Raw genomic sequence first — 16050 nt, forward strand, 5'->3', positions numbered from 1 at the left:
CGTAAGTCAAGGTTAGGTAATCCTGCTTTACTTTTAAGGGTAGTAACACTGGTGTGGTATAAGTAGTCAGAATAGACTAATCTAACCGCACGGTTTTGAATTAGTTCAATGAATTTACTTAGGTTGCTTTGTGGTGGGTCCCAAATGGTGGATGCGTATTCTAGTTTAGGGCGAATTAGAGTTTTGTAGGCTAGTAATTTTACTGAAGGAGGGGCAAGATGTAAGTTACGACAAAAGTATCCAAGAGTTTTGTTATCATTGTTAGTTATTTTACTTACATGAGAAGACCAGTTTAGATTCTGTGAAATGTTAGCGCCAAGGTATTTACTACAGCTGAGGGAAGAAACTGTGCAGTCATTAATTATATAGTTAGCAGCAGCAAAGTTCTGACGTCTGTGGAATGAAACAAGTGCAGTTTTATAAGTATTTAAAACCATGAGCCATTTTCTGCACCACTCGCCAAGTTTTAGTAGGTCACCTCTATCTGAAATGTTAGTAATGGGTCGGTATATTACACAGTCATCAGCAAAGAGGCAAATGTTAGATGAAATATTATCGGGTAAGTCATTTATGTAAATTAATAAGAGTAGAGGGCCCAGAACTGTTCCCTGTGGTACACCATAAATGGCGTTAGAAAGAGATGAAGATGTATCATTAGCTTCTATGAATTGCTGACTGTTAGTGAGAAAGTCTTTAATCCAGTTGTAGACAAGTTGGTTAAGGTTTAAATGGTAGAGCTTCATTAGAAGGCGGTTGTGGGGACCTTCGTCAAAAGCTTTCTCGAAATCTATAAAAATGGCGTCAACTGGTATGTTAAGGTCTACACTTGCGCTTAAGCCATGGATGAATAATGCAAGCTGAGTATCGCATGAGAGTCCTTTTTGGAATCCGTGTTGGTTAGGGTGAAAAAACTTGACTGAGACGAGGAATTTAGCAATTTCGGAATGAATTATACGTACCATTATTTTTGGACAGACGCTGGTTAGGAAAATGGGTCAGTAACTAGATGAACCTTGTTTCAGAACTGGAACGATCTTACCCACTTTCTAATCATGAGGAATAGTGCCGGATGAGAGCGATTGCTGAAACATATGAGAAAGAATAACACTGGTGATTTTTTTGGCGTTCTTGAGAACCTTAGCATTGATGCCATCGATGCCGCAAGATGAAGTAAGTTTTAACGATTCGATGATTTTCTGGATGCCTTGAGGTGAAAATATGACATCGGCCATGGGAGGGTAGTTGAGAAGAGATACATCAGGGAGGTTATCAATTGGTTCTCTGGTAAAGGCAGAAGAAAAAGTAAGGTTTAGTGCTTCAGCTACTTTGTTATAGGCAATAGGCTGTCGAGTATCATCCAATATGGATATGGATTTGTTTTCGTGTCGTGGGTTAATCACCTTCCAAAACTGTTTGGGGTTAGTGCGGAGTAAATTGGGCAAGGTTGTTTCATTGAAGAGTCGTTTCGCTTTATCTAGAGCACAGCAGGACAGTTTTGCTGTGGCCTGATATTTTTGCCCCGCTACGGCATTGTTGGTACTTTTTTCCGAGCGAAATTGTCGCTTCTTCTTGTTTTTAAGCCTTTTAAGTTCAAGATTAAACCAGCTGGAAGTACTGCATTCACGAATTTCGACGGCTGGAATGTAAGTACTGATCAGCTCATGCATTTTGGATTTAAACATTAACCAATTTGGTGTAACAGATCTTTCATTGAAATCTTCTGGGCTTTCTGTTGGTGCACCTATGTTGCTTTTGCATGCTTTGTTTTTTTTCATTGTGGCAGCAATCGTTTTGTGAACCTGTGATGGGCAGAAGGTGTTTTGTCCCATCCAGCAGAACTGGGTCCTGTTGAGAAAAGGGCTCAATGTTTTCTGCCTCAAAAGACAGGGTTTCATTGCTACACATGGTGAACATGCACTGTGCTTGGCCACACTTAAATGCATCGAGCTGACGGCCCCCAGATGAGCGTGCTGGAACTAATAGAAGGGCACGCAACACTGCTACGCAGGAATATTTTTTACACCATGATTAGAACAGACTTACGGACAGTTGGGCGAGTTGATTGAAATTCATCTTTAAAAGAAACCCAACACAGTCACGTTTTTCAAACATGAACAGAGTAGATTTTTGTGCTCCTCACTATATTGGGATATTATTTATTTACCTATTGTGCAGGAAATGAAGGTATACTGAAATGTATCGGGAATACACCACTAATCGGTGCCCATGCAGGCCAGCAGTGTCCCACTGTAGTTTTAGGCGTGCAAGAAAGCAGAGATTTGAAATGAGCACTATGAAATGTAGACGAATATTGCAGAAAATTATTAAGGAATCCCCATGCCTGACGCTGAGAGAAAGCACGAAAATCCAGCAGCTTTGGTTCCATTGCTTGCCCCTAAAGGGCTGCCAAAATGGTAGGTCAATTGCAACTGGTCAAATAAGAAAAATTTGAAGTTTTTCTGACAGTTCAATAATAAAGCTATACAGCACACTTGCAGTCTCACCACATTTACTACTAACCAGTTGACTGCACTATAACAATGTTACAGATTACATGAAAAATAGGTTCGTTATATCTAGAAATTCGTTGAGAAAGTATCTATTGCAAGACTGCTTTTCGTTTACTTCTTTAAAACCAGTATTTTGTCTTATCCGGGTTCGTTATATCGAAGTTTACGTGTACAGTCGAACTCCGCTACAACTAATGCCGTTTCAACGAAATTTACGCTACAACGAAAAATTCACGATTCCCCGTCAGTAGTCCATAGGAGTCAGTGTATAAATATTGTCACCACAACGAACACTTTTTCTTCCATTGTCCCTCTTCAACAAAATTTTACGATGCAATTCCAGGCTCAGCTACTTATTGCTATGCAGTAAACCCAAGCTTTAATATTTCAATGCACTTTTAGAGCCTAAAAATGCGTCAATGAAGTCTAAAATACGCGTTGGCACCACCAGAAAACGTCGCTATACCGCCGCTGTTGAGCAAGCATTCGCGCTGCCATTGCTCGATAGTGATGGCAACGAGACTGCCCTGCTTTTGTTTTGCCAATGGCTTGCTTTTGAGCAGCAGACGATCCAACGCTGAAGCTCAGTCGCTCAGTTTATAGTTTCCTTCTCGCAGCTGCTCGGTGCAACCACGGCACGATGCCTTTTCCGATTCCGATTCTTATTATTACGTTCGCGCTTGGCCAGTGTGGTAACTAATCAGAGCGGCTGTTTGTCCACATTATCAATAAAATCAGCTAGTCGCGAGTGATGGATAATAAGAATGGCATATAATAATGCAAAAGTCCCCGCTCCATGATACCCTGCCTCCATCTCGGTGTTGTTGGATACTTTTGACAACGGACAGTTGCTAGTGTTAACGTGTTAATGAAACTGTTTGGTTCGTTCACGAAAGCTGTTTTAGGCGTTGTTTCAGCATGCTTTTCACCATGGCCTAGCTATGCATGGGTGAGAATCGCGTCGTGGCGCTGCTGGGAAAGAATAAAAAGCAGCGGACATTTTTTGAATTTTCAGAATAAACATTTCTTCGTTTTGCTAGCTCAGATCAGCGGTATTTTTTCCAATTTCACTACAACGAAATTTTCACTTCAACGGAATTTTTTCTGCCCCCCAGTTTCGTTGTAGCGGGGTTCGAATGTAGAAGCTGAACAACATTGGCCCTTGGCTGTGTCCTGGTGAATGCAAGAGGTGCAGTTAGGTCATTGAGACGACTTGTCCCAACCAAATCCTGCTGCAACGTACCTTTCTTTAACATTTGTCCCGTGAGCTTTCAGGTCTGACGTAACCCAGATGGTGCTTTTCTTGCGCACCCAGACTGCTCAGTTTCAGAGTCGCCTGCCTTGGGGCCCTAAGCTTTATTGGCTCAAACTACACGTGCTTTATCAGGATTAAAAAAAACAAAAAAGCTATGTCAACTATTCCATATTAACAACTACCCTCAAGTTCATAATAAAGAGTTGATGAACTTTTTAAATTGCCAATTACAGTGTAACTTTGGATGAGACAAAGTTTACTACCTTTGATGAGATTTTTTAATTGCCCATTTCAGTGTAACTTTGGATGAGGCAAAGTTTACTACCTTTGATCAGCTTTTTTAATTGTTCATTTTAGTATAACTTTGGATGAGGCAAAGTTTACTGCCTTTGATGAGCTTTTTAATAGCCCATTTCAGTGTAACTTTGAATGAGGCAGTTTACAGCCTCTTATGAGCTTTTTAATTGCCCATTTCAGTGTAACTTTGGATGAGGCAAAGTTTACTGCCTTTGATGAGCTTTTTAATAGCCCATTTCAGTGTAACTTTGGATGAGACAAAGTTTACTGCCTTTGATGAGCTTTTTTAATGACCCATTTCAGGGTAACTTTGGATGAGACAAATTTTACTGCCTTGGCACAGAATTTATTTGCAAAGCCGAAGTAGGTCTGATAGCTATAGCATGGTTACAAAAAGTCTGTATTGTCTGATAGAAATATGCCATGTATAGGCACAAGGCAACCTTATCAACATGCGCACACAACAACAGATCTAAACAAAAACATGTAACAAGCGTAAAATCAGAGTATTAGATACCTGAAATCACATTCAGATGAGAGCAGGGACAAATAAGCACGATCACTCATGCATAGCGAAGCTGTTTTCCTCATGCGGCAAGCTTCGAAGGTCAGCCATGGATGTTCATTCCCCTTTCTGCCTATACTAGTTATAGACGTCCCTTCAAGTCGTTCCCTACAGTTGCTGCAAAATGTGCGCCTTCATCAGCGCTCTTGCTGACAACCTTCTGTGCACGTTCCTCAAGTCGCTCATTCCGGTCTGACCCATGCAACCCTTCCCACAGGAGAGCAAAATGGCACACACCACGCAGACTATTGGTGAGAATGGACAAGGTACAAGCAGGTGATGTTAATTGTAGTAATTATGATACAAATGTAAAAAAAGTGAAGAGTAATAAAACTGGAGTACCCTTAAACTTTGCCTAAGTTGCACATGATAGCGATATTCTGTCCCTAGTGCATGAATTCTTTTCGAACCAACTATGTGGCCTTAAGGGTGCAGTAGCATCTATGCTTTTGTAGTGGGTGACCAGCTTTAAACCATCAAGTCATCATGATAATCCCATGTTCTGATGCCCGATGGCAATGTACGCTTATACCACACATTATTACTGCAATATTTCATGTGGTATTGTGAAGCATGTATGCAGAACACATGTGTTTGTAAAGCATGAAAGTTACTTTCACTGCATTTCCAAGCACAGAAAGTTATTTTCACTGTTTACACAAGCAGATGCATGGCTGTGTGGTAGAACACCCGCTTTCCACACAAATAACTCGACTTCGATCCCCACTTGAACCCAGAATTTTTATTATTTATTTCATTTGAATTGCTCTCAATTTTTTGGTCACACACAAGACGATTTTTTGCTCATAACCAACAACGTGGACGCTGTGACCGACACTGACGCTGGAATTTCTGTGAAAAGAGCTCTTCAACGCTCTTGCGTAAAGAGAAAATAATAACTTGCCACCACATCAGACTAAACCTTCAACCTTCAGATTACGTGTCAGAATAAGAATGCCCTCTTAAAACTTCCCTCCCCCCTTTTTTTTCGTGCATCCAATGACGCATCAAACGTAAGAAGCAGTGTTGGCCTCCTACTCTGCTCACACTGCAGGTGCGGGAGTGCCACTTCAGCAGCTTGTTCAGCACAGGAAGAAGCACTGGGACACCATGTCTGCCAGCAAATTCCTTAAGCTGATGGGCGATCCTACACAGACAAGGGGCCCCCGCTGGCCTCAATTTGTAACGTCTGCCTTCTTGGTGGATTTACCTTCCTAAATCAGAAACACAGCAACCGACGTCAGAAGCCATATGGGAAAACCTGCTGCCAAAAGTTCATTTATCCGATTGGTGAACATTCTTGCATCTTGTGCGAGCACAATTTTTTAGAGCCGCTTCCATGGAGGACACTGCAATGCCTTTCTTTACACTTTTTGAGTGTGCTGACTTAAAAGACAGGAGACCCTTCTTGTCTGACATACCAGTTGGATGGTACTTCAGATACACATGTCGTTTACAGGATCCAAGCCTAAGTTATAGGAACTCTAACATGCCTTCCCAAGGAAGCTCAAAAGTAAAAAACACGGACTTTGTTCACGTTGATCAGTCTTCGAAAATCCTAGTGACTGGATTTTGGTAGGACAAGGTCATGAAAACCAAAACATCGTTCACACACTTTCAAAACCTTTCTTGCACTATAATATTGTCACGGGGTCGTGACGTGGCCGAAGACAGGAGACTTCGTGTTGGGATTTAACTGTTTATTTGGGCGGACCTGTGCCCGGTAAACGGAAAGTCCAATTACAGCAGCAGTCTCGCACTGATAGCGGCGAACGGAGCGTCGGCCTTCGATCAACAACTGACAAGCGGCGAAGCGCGTCGGCATTTATACACTTGCCGTCGAATGTTCTAGCGTTATCGCTTGCGGTGGCGTAGGTTTCAGAACAATCTGTACCGTTCGCACAGTGGGCGTGATCTTATCGAAATGATCTACTACAGTCCGGAACCTTCTCGAAAACTGCAGGCGCGGTCTGCGCTGAGAATCGTGTGGTGTTTTGGGACGATAACAAAAACTTGGGAAATGGAACGTGGCAATATGTTTGAATACATGCTGCATAGAAAAATTAATAATAATAATAATATCAATAATAGTAACACTAATAATTATAAGGGGAGGGTACCTTTCCCTGCATAAGAGCACACGGCGTAAGAGTCACAATTTTCGGCATTAGCTAATTTGGCCCTAATGTGAGCCAAACTCAAGGTCCTCATGTTTTATACCTCTGTCAGATGACCACCATCGAACTCCATTTTCTTCCGTTCAGCACTCATTCAACTCCCTTATAGAGCTCTAATAGAAGGGAGTTTTGGCCGTGGCACACAGCTCCGCGTAAGCTTTTGATGGCAGCCGCATGGGGCAGAAACGGTGCTGCAGGACATGTTCCCATTTGGCACGTATGTAGTCACCTTTAAAGCAAGGTAAATGTGTTTTCTTTTGTGTGTGCCATACTGTATTTACTCGCACATTTCTCACTTTTTTTGGCGGAAAACCGATGCAAAGTTGAGGGATGTGAGAATCACGCGGGAAAAACTTTCCATGAAAACGTATAGAGCGAAAAAGAAAACGAAGTGGCCGTAAATTAGGATTGTCACGCCAGCAACTAACAGCAAGCTTTGAGAAGTAATAATTAGAACCTATCTCAACAATAAAAGCACAGATTCAACACAAGGAAAGATGTATATGAGACACAAAATCCGCAAGCAAAATGTAGAGAATTAGAATACTGCACACAAAGCTTGTGGGCATTGCAGGCGTAGTGGTTGCATTTGTCGCTTAACAGGAGCCCGCAAAAGGTAAATGTAGGACGTCAGTATTGGGCTGATGGCCATTCAACAGAATCGTCCGCAGTTGCCTTCAGACGAAATGAAGTTTACAATCAATCCCAGACTTAGGCACACAGACCTAATGCGTCTTGGTGGCTTTCAGCTGCTGTCACTAGTAGCAAACACAAAACCCGTCGACTCCGAAGGGCCTACTGGCAGCCCTATTGCCGTTATTTAGTGCATGATAATGTTCAGGTTTAACTGTAGTCACTATCAAGGAACAAGAAACCTCCATCGTGCCCGAATGGTCATTACGGGACTCCATTCCCCAAAAGCCCCATTTGATTACCTCGGCAAAATGTAGACTGTGTGTCTCTGTCGACAAAACGATGAACAAGATAAATGGAGTATCGAGCCGTGAGTCCAAGTCTGAGCGAGTAATATTCTGGCGAGTTTGAGTACCAGTGAGTTGGACTGAACAAAATTTTTGCGAGTCTGAGCCCTAAGCGCAAAATATATTTCGAAAGTGAGCCCGAGTGAGTTCTACAATTTTTGCCGACCTATACTCGCAAGCGAGGGTCATTATTTCATTAGCAAAATGGCCAACCACTGATCATTTGTCTATCACAATGTAGCAAGCTAGTTTCATGCCAGTATGCGGACCTTGGCTCTTTCGCCATGTTTGAGTTTTGTGACACACACTGCCTGAAGTCAAAACAAAGCTACCGAGTGCTACATCCGCTGTGGACAAAACGATTTCCAAAGGCCCAATAACAGTGCGCATGCACTTTTGGGGGCAGGCGCACAGCCTACGCTCAGTGCCGGGGCAAAACTGATGGACACCGCAGCTTCTGGTAAATACACCTGGCACGCTAAGCACAGGCATGGATGCTGACTGCATATACCGTTCCGAGTGCATGCACCCATAAGCCACAGCTTTGACCCCATGATTGATGCAATGCTAAAAAACAGAGACGTATACAAAGAACGCACAGGATGAGTGCTTCGTCAACGATGCAAGTATTCCAACTTGCCCTTCTACTGCAGTATACAGTGTAGACCACTTATAATGTAACCGCTTATAGTGCAGAACCGCTTACAATGCGGTCTTTTAGGGGCGAAGCTCTTTAAAGCGGCACCCGTTCGTCCCTCGTCGTAGTCGTAGTGCATAACCAGTCTTACGCTTTGACCTGCAAGGTGGTGCCGGTAGGAGATTTCTCCTGTGCGTTGTTGAACAATAAAAAATTCGCAGTTTGTGCATTAACTAAAAGCCAAATTTTCCTGTCTCTCATTCCCAATTAGCAGCCATTGACGTGTACATTGAGCACTCTTACAAGAAAGGGTTGCTAGGCTATACTCGCTGGGCGTAACCTCCTTTGCTTTAGAAAGGTTTAGCGAGCGTTGGACCGCAGTGCCATGAATACAGTGAACTAGTACATACAATGAACTCGAGGTGGTTAATGGTGGGAGGTAGACACGAAGCGCAAGCCGTAAGAAAGTGTGCGTGTGCCACTTCTCGCTACCCCCCGACACCCCGTTAACTACTCGATCGATGCACAGTAGCTGAATTTTGGGGGGTGATGCATATTTACAACAGTTTACAAGAGATGATGACAGCACCATGCGTGGGAGCCTTTGTTACCAGAAAGGTGCAAAGTAAAAAAAAATATTGGGTGTATCTTATTAAGCTGAGGTTGGCATCGAAATTCTAGTTGTCGAGGCTATTTTGGAGCAGTTCAGCACAATTTTTGTAATTTTTATGCTTTTTGAGCAGCTTGGCGCAAGAAAACGGAAATGTATCAAAAATGCACAATATGGGCAACTGTCTCACTCCTGCATACCCCGTCACTAATACCAAAGAAGGCTGGCCATGTGTGCAGCAACGTCAAAGTGTCGCTGAGTGCTTTCTTTGAACACCTTGGTGTGGTACACCATGAGTACGCACCACAGGGTCAAACAATCCCCAAAGAGTACAACAGGGATGTCCTCCATCCCATACGTGACGCTGTGCAGCGCAAGAGGCCTGAGTTGTGGTCAACAATAAACTGGTGCATCCATCACAACAATGCTCCTGCACATTCCTCACACTTGGTTCAGACTTCATTGGCGAAAAGTCAGACTCTAGTTCAACAGGCTCCTTGATCTTCTGATGTGGTCCCTTGCGACTTCTGGCTGTTTCCCAAACTGAAGAGGACATTGAAAGGAGAGCGATTTCAGACAAGGAAGGACATTATGGCTGCAATGACAGCTGAGCTAAACCCCATTTTGAAAGAGGCCACCTCAGAATGCTTCCAACAATGGCAGCACCGCTGGGAAAAATGCAGGGAGTCCCAAGGGTACTACTTTCAGAGGGATTAAGTTTCCAATGCTCCAATTATGCCAGCTTTTTTTATTCCTTTTATTCCGCCAAAGGTCGGATATTTTTCTAACAGACCTTGTACATGTACTACACGTATATATGCACTCAAACCTCGTTATAACGAAGTTGAAGGGGAGTCACAACTATTTCGTTATATCCGTTATTTTACGATTATAACAGTTTGTGGCAATGTATGCCCAGATGGGCGCACACTTATAAGCATGCAAAGAAGGAAACCGCCTCACAGCCCTATGCACCGCTACGCGATGACGGCAAATAAACAAAGTCGAATCTCATAACTCAAACACGCTTATTTAGAACTTCCGGTTAATTCGAACTCTCGCTGTGGTCCCGTCAAAGCTATGTGTATTCCAATGGGCGAAAAGGATTTGTAATTCGAACGCGCAAGCACTTTCGGCAGTTGATTTGAACATACTGCGCTCCAAAAATTCTCTCAGCACCATGCCCAAACCCGCAGCGGCACCTCTCAATGCTGCTCGCGAAGAAGGAAAAGAAGAGAAGGAAAGAAAAGACTGTGGTGGATTGTTTGCTCTCTCAAAAGCCGATCTCCGACGCGCCTGTGTCCACCGTTACTAGACTAGCCTGTGCCACGCTTGTCCCTTTTCCGTCTCTGCACGTAGAGACCCTTCTCCTTGCAAGGCCGCGCGTGGAGAGAGAGGAAAAAAAAAGAAAGCTGTCAATGCCGATCTGCTTCTCTCCGCATGGAGATGCTCCCCTTTTTTCGGTGTGGAGGGTAGCAGCAGAGACGCAGTCATTGCCGTCGTCTTTAGAGAGTGTTGGCGCTGGACTTAGCCGCGCGCTACTATGCTTTGCAAACTGCTTGCAAAATTGATTGACTCGCTGCAAGGCAGTGTGCAGATTCGCATCACCGATTCCTTCAATTAATGACGTATGCCCTCTGATTTGTGAATAAATGTAAATCTTCTGAAGTTTCCCCATCGTGTGTTCTTAAGTGAGAGGGAAATGGCTTTGCACCGCGGCGCCGCTTCTCGGTCATGTGACCCGCTGAGCGCTTCCTCAATCCTCTTCGCTGGCTGTGTGAGGAAGATGACTCTCTCGGCCACGCGTGGCGTGGCTGTAAGGTCAGCGCGGGAGTTTTGAAAAAGTCGTGTTGAGCGAGCGTCAAACTCCGCAGAAAACGATATACTTAACATACTACGGTCGGTTTTTTTTTATAGACTATTTGATAGACTAATTTAGTTCGTTGTATCCATTTACCGGTCAATTTTATTTCGTTACAACGAGGTTTAATATGCATGGTTCTCAATGAAGCTTTCAAGGGGAATTTCATTTACTTTGTTATATCCATTATTTTGCTATATCCTATTAAGCTATACGAGGTTCGAGTGTACATAATATATATAATATATTATGTATATATACCGTACTTACTCGCGTAATCCTCGCACCCGCATAATTCTCGCACCCCCCACATCGCCCAAGAAAAATACGATTTCTTTTTTCCTCGAGTAATTATCGCACCCCAGAAAACTGCCCCAATAATGTCGTCTGCTCGTTCCAGCCACCTGTGATGATAGCGCACGCCATTTGGCGCCATCTCTTAAGCATCAAGCATACTATTGCACGCAAATTCAATCCAATCCAAGCCAAGCCGAAGTGGCCAGTGCGCGTTGCGGCGTGTTTTGTATGCTTTGTCAGTAATCTTGGCACGTTATGGTGTGATACTGAAGCTACACGGCTCCTTCAAGTTGCAAGTGATAGATGACAATGGCACTAAACGACGACAACAGGGCTGCCGGTAGGCCCTTCGGAGTCTACGAGTTTTGTGATCGCTACTGGTGACGGCAGCTGAAAGCCACCAAGACGCGTTGGGCCTGCCGTGGGCCTAAAACTGGGATTGATGGTAAACTTTATTTCGTCAGAAGGAAACTGCGGACGATTCTGTTAATTAGCCATAAGCCCAATACTGACGTCCTATGCTTACCTTTCGAGGGCTCCTGGTGAGCGACGAATGCTACCATTACGCCCGCAACGGCCACAAGCTTTGCGTATGGTATTCTAATTCTCGACTATTTGCTTGCACTTTTTGCGTCTCAAATAAATCTTGCCTTGTGTTGAACCTCTCCTTTTATTGTTGAGGTAACTCTTAATTAGTACTTCTCAAAGCTTGCTGTTAGTTGCTGGTGTGAAAATCCCGATTTGCGGCCACTTTTTTTTTTTCGCTCGGTACGTTCTCGTGAAAAGTTCTCCCCGCGTAATTCTCGCACCCCCACACTTAGCATCGCTTTTTCGGCAAAAAAAGTGCGAGGATTATGCAAGTAAATACGGTACTTCCATATATATAATATATGCATATATATAATTCCATAACAGCCGTCATAAAATTTCCGAGGCACTGGGTTGTGTACTAGTGATTCCAATGAAAAACAGGCTGCTTGGTGTACTGCAAAAAACAGCGAATATGGATGTTATACCATCTCCAAACAGATGAAGATATAGTAACGCAGCAGTGGCCGCAGAGTTTTCTACAGTATTTACTAGAAATAACTCTGGTGCTGCGATTGTTCAACCACCAGCGCACTTGTAGCTTCATTATGTTTGTTTATTATGTTTTGACATTTGTTTCAGGGAAAAGAATAGATCACTGAGAACTTCATCAGCTGAATTGAAGTGGTGAGCCTTCAAAAGTCAAGGTGGCTAAGTGGGATTGCAGAATATTTGCTGGACTTCATCGAGTAACAAAGTGGCTCCAGGCCACAAAAAGACAAACCAAATGAAGCTGAAACAAATCCGCCCATCATTCCCATGCTCGCTGAAATGTGCGTTTCACCTCTTATAGACACTAGCACCAGATTTCCCCGAAGTATTTTCAGAAACTCTCTGGCAGTGGCCATGCAAATAACAGTGCGAGGGTGGTGTTGTCACCTGTATCACCAGAACATACAATATAAAAGCTCATACAAACTTACAATGTTGTTGTCTTCATCGGATGCAACACTGTCATACAGAGGTTCATCATCACTCAGCCTCTGGTCCTCCGAGACTGCACACAGAAGAAGGTCATTTTGAGTGACGGCCACATTTATTTAGCATTCCCAATTCCATTTGAATAAAACTAACACAAAAACATGTGATGAACCACATTCTAGCAAACATTTAAAAACTTTACAGTTCATAAATAGTCTGATAAAATGCGATTATATATCAAGTTCCCAATGCAAAGAAAATTTTCATTCCCTTGCAATTAGTGTTCAATGTTGCAATCATCCCAAATCAACGTGTGAACCTGTCTTCGAAACCCAATTCAACAAAGCTTTTATTTCAACAGCAGTTATATAAACACACTTTACGTTGGGTTTTTGCTGTTGGCATCACCATCATGATCTGTGTAAAGTCCAAATTGATAACATTGCCTCTTGTATTGCACACGTTCTACCTGGGAATAAGTGTACAAATGTGGGTGCGACCAACGCGCCTGAAGAAGAGATCAAATGAGCCAGCTTATCTCTGTTGCTCAGAGGGTGATAATATCCCCATGGGTGATGATGAGCAAGGCACCCATCAGCGGAGCTGAAATGTCGGTTTTTAGGTTCTTTCTTGTGGTCGGCATCTTTCTTTTAATGCACTCATCTTACTTCGAAATCAGACCCGCTTCCTTCAAAATCCCAACTTCCTCTCCCTGCATGCTAGGCCTGCCATCAAACACTCCAGCAGACAGGAAATGCCCTGTTCATCTTGCAAGAGCATGAATCATGGGTCACTTGAAATGCAGTAGTGAACTTTGATTTTAAAGGAGCGGTTGCAATTGCTGGCATGCTATCTCAGCAGGCATTGGCGCAGATGGCTCATATACCCTTCCAGGTACTATGCTTTCAACGCAACGAGACCGAGCAGGAGTATGTCATCCTCAGTGCTTTGTAAAGTTACCCAATATTGAATGCGAAAAAGTTAGCTGCCAGCATGACGTCGAATAACATTATATGTTGTTGCTGTTGCATTTATTGCTTTGCCCTTGCGGTGAAACTGTGATATTTTTTCCTGAAACGAATTCATAAGAAAAGAATGATTTCTAGAGATGTGCGAATAGCAAAATTTTGGGTGCGAACTGCATCAAATATTTTTTTAATATTTCTCGAATATTTCTAGAATATTTTTTTAATACTTTAAAGAGAAATTGCAGAGAAAAGCTGGAGAGGATTACTAAGCGTCTCCTTACCAGACAGCAACATGAAAGTCTTTCTTTTGGCTAGGTTGTTAAAGCGCTGAAGTGTTTCGTAGTTGTCTTATCAAGAATGAAGCAATGCTGAATGGTATTTGTGCACAAGAATGGTGCAATCAAAGTGTTGTGGATAACACTTTATACGTGAAAGGCAAAGAAGTAATTTCCTCAGCTTCTCCTCCTTTTTCAAATTACTGCTCGGGTGATTTGTTCCACAATTAAATTAGATTTACCAGCAGAAAAAAAACAAAACACATAAAGGACACACAAACAGAGTGCTGAATTTGATTGAATAATCTTCAATAAATTCGAATAGTGCTGTATATCCCGTAATGCCAAGAAAAATGGGCATATTTGTCATGACCTACCAAACCTGCACAATATCTTTTTAAATATGAAACAAGGTTTACGCAAATGCCATTGTTTTAGTTCAAAGAAAGTGGAAACAACTTTGAATAGTAGCAGGATACGACTTTCTATGAAATGCTAGCGGTAACTTGTAAAACATGTTACATGTTGAAGTTTACTTATGTACTTAGAGCCTATTAACTCGTATAACAAGCTTTTAAGAGGAGATGAGTGTTGAAAAATGTGAGTTTTTTTTTCAAAATTACATTTTTTTTGTTTTTATTTGCTTTCACAAGCTTAGCTTTCTACATTTATTTATTTATTTGCACTCATACCCACAGTGCCATTCAGGCATTACAATGAGAAAGGTTACACAGAGAATTTATACATCATACATTTCAAGAACATTGGTAGAAAAAGAAAAGACAAAATTAAAATTATGATTACTAAACAGAAATACCGGCATACAATGCACATGAATTATGCACATGAATTATGCACATGAATTACATAAAGATCCCATAAAAAACTTAGACGAAGAGAGAAAGAAACATAAATGAAATCATACTGTATAAACATAAAAAATACAAAGCTACGCGGTAAGAACTAAATATTGCCTGAGATTGGACTGCAGCTGAAGACAGAATGAGATGTCCAAAAGCGGCCGCAAAAGCTTCATTATCTAGTATGCTGACCCTGTCAGCAGACACTTATTCTATTCAGAAACTGTCATCAGGAAAACAATTGCTTCAAAATAGATTAGCCTTTGGCAATCGAGGCTAGCCTGTGGGCTTTGCCGCCTCTTTCTGCGTTCTCGTGTCCGCCGCCTTTGCGCAGTCTTTGCCGCCTCTTTCTGCGTTCTCGTGCCCTGACATGACTACCCTTTCCTCCGCGGTCTTCCGCGCTGGGGGAGCGAGGAGTGACGTTTAACCCTTCGGTAGCGGATGTAGACTGTGACGCCGTGTGCAAAGTCTCTCGGGATGTTCTGCATGCGTGTGTCGGGAGTGAGTCAGATCTCTCCGGGACGATATAAGGAAAGCATGCATTTCTTTTTTGTCTGTCGGCTCCCTTTGTTTAGGGCTCGTTTGGACTTCACCAATGACTCCTTGCGCCTGCCCCTTCGCCTTCGAATGCTGGGCCGAAGAGCGGTGCGGCGTCCTAGTGTGTGATCATACTACGTCGAACTGTACCTCTCGGAAACCAAAGCGAGTGCCTTTGCCCTCGCTCGAGCAACCAGGACTTTTGTACCGGTGTCCCCGTGAATCGCCTTTGCCCACAAAGACGTGCTCGCGGCACCTTGTGTGTGGCTATGTGTGGCTGAAACACTAGATAGGCTTCTTCGTCAGCCGTACATAGGACAGACCCCCTACATCTGGCGCCCAACGTAACGAATTTGGCAACGCGGCTAGTTTGTGGACACGAGCAACTACCGACGCTCTCCGACACGTAGGATAACAGGCATGTCGAAATTCCAAGATTTGTCAATGTTGTCTGATGTCGCGTCGCAGAGTGGCCATCCTTTGGCTAACGCCGGGGCACTGTTAGGACTTTCCGACAGCTTAGACTTTGGTCATTTCACATGGGATGATCAGGAATGTGCAGAGACCGCGTTAGCAGAGATTAGGCCTACGTCGCAAAAGCATCACGCATGGCGCTCCGGCATCTCACGACGCGAACAGAGAAGCGTCGCAACTGTAGGCAAATCCACGGGCAGCAGTTTGCCCTCGAGCGAGATACTCTTACAGAATGCGC

The 16050-nt window shown here is 43.2% G+C and overlaps 1 protein-coding gene across 6 annotated transcripts in view; it reads right to left on the reverse strand.

The window, feature by feature from the left end:
- Window positions 1–16050, reverse strand: part of Git (ARF GTPase-activating protein GIT1) — a 293327-nt gene that overhangs the window by 120096 nt on the left and 157181 nt on the right. For all 6 annotated transcript variants that reach the window (XR_012894547.1, XM_037419552.2, XM_037419545.2 and 3 more), the window contains one exon: window positions 12701–12774. Coding sequence is in view for 5 of the 6 variants with exons in the window: in XM_037419552.2 (XP_037275449.2) it covers window positions 12701–12774 (74 nt within the window). In the remaining variant the exon portion in view is untranslated. The remainder of the gene's footprint in view (window positions 1–12700; window positions 12775–16050) is intronic.

Source organism: Rhipicephalus microplus, chromosome 3 (assembly GCF_043290135.1).
Source record: "Rhipicephalus microplus isolate Deutch F79 chromosome 3, USDA_Rmic, whole genome shotgun sequence".
NCBI classification, from domain to species: domain Eukaryota; kingdom Metazoa; phylum Arthropoda; class Arachnida; order Ixodida; family Ixodidae; genus Rhipicephalus; species Rhipicephalus microplus.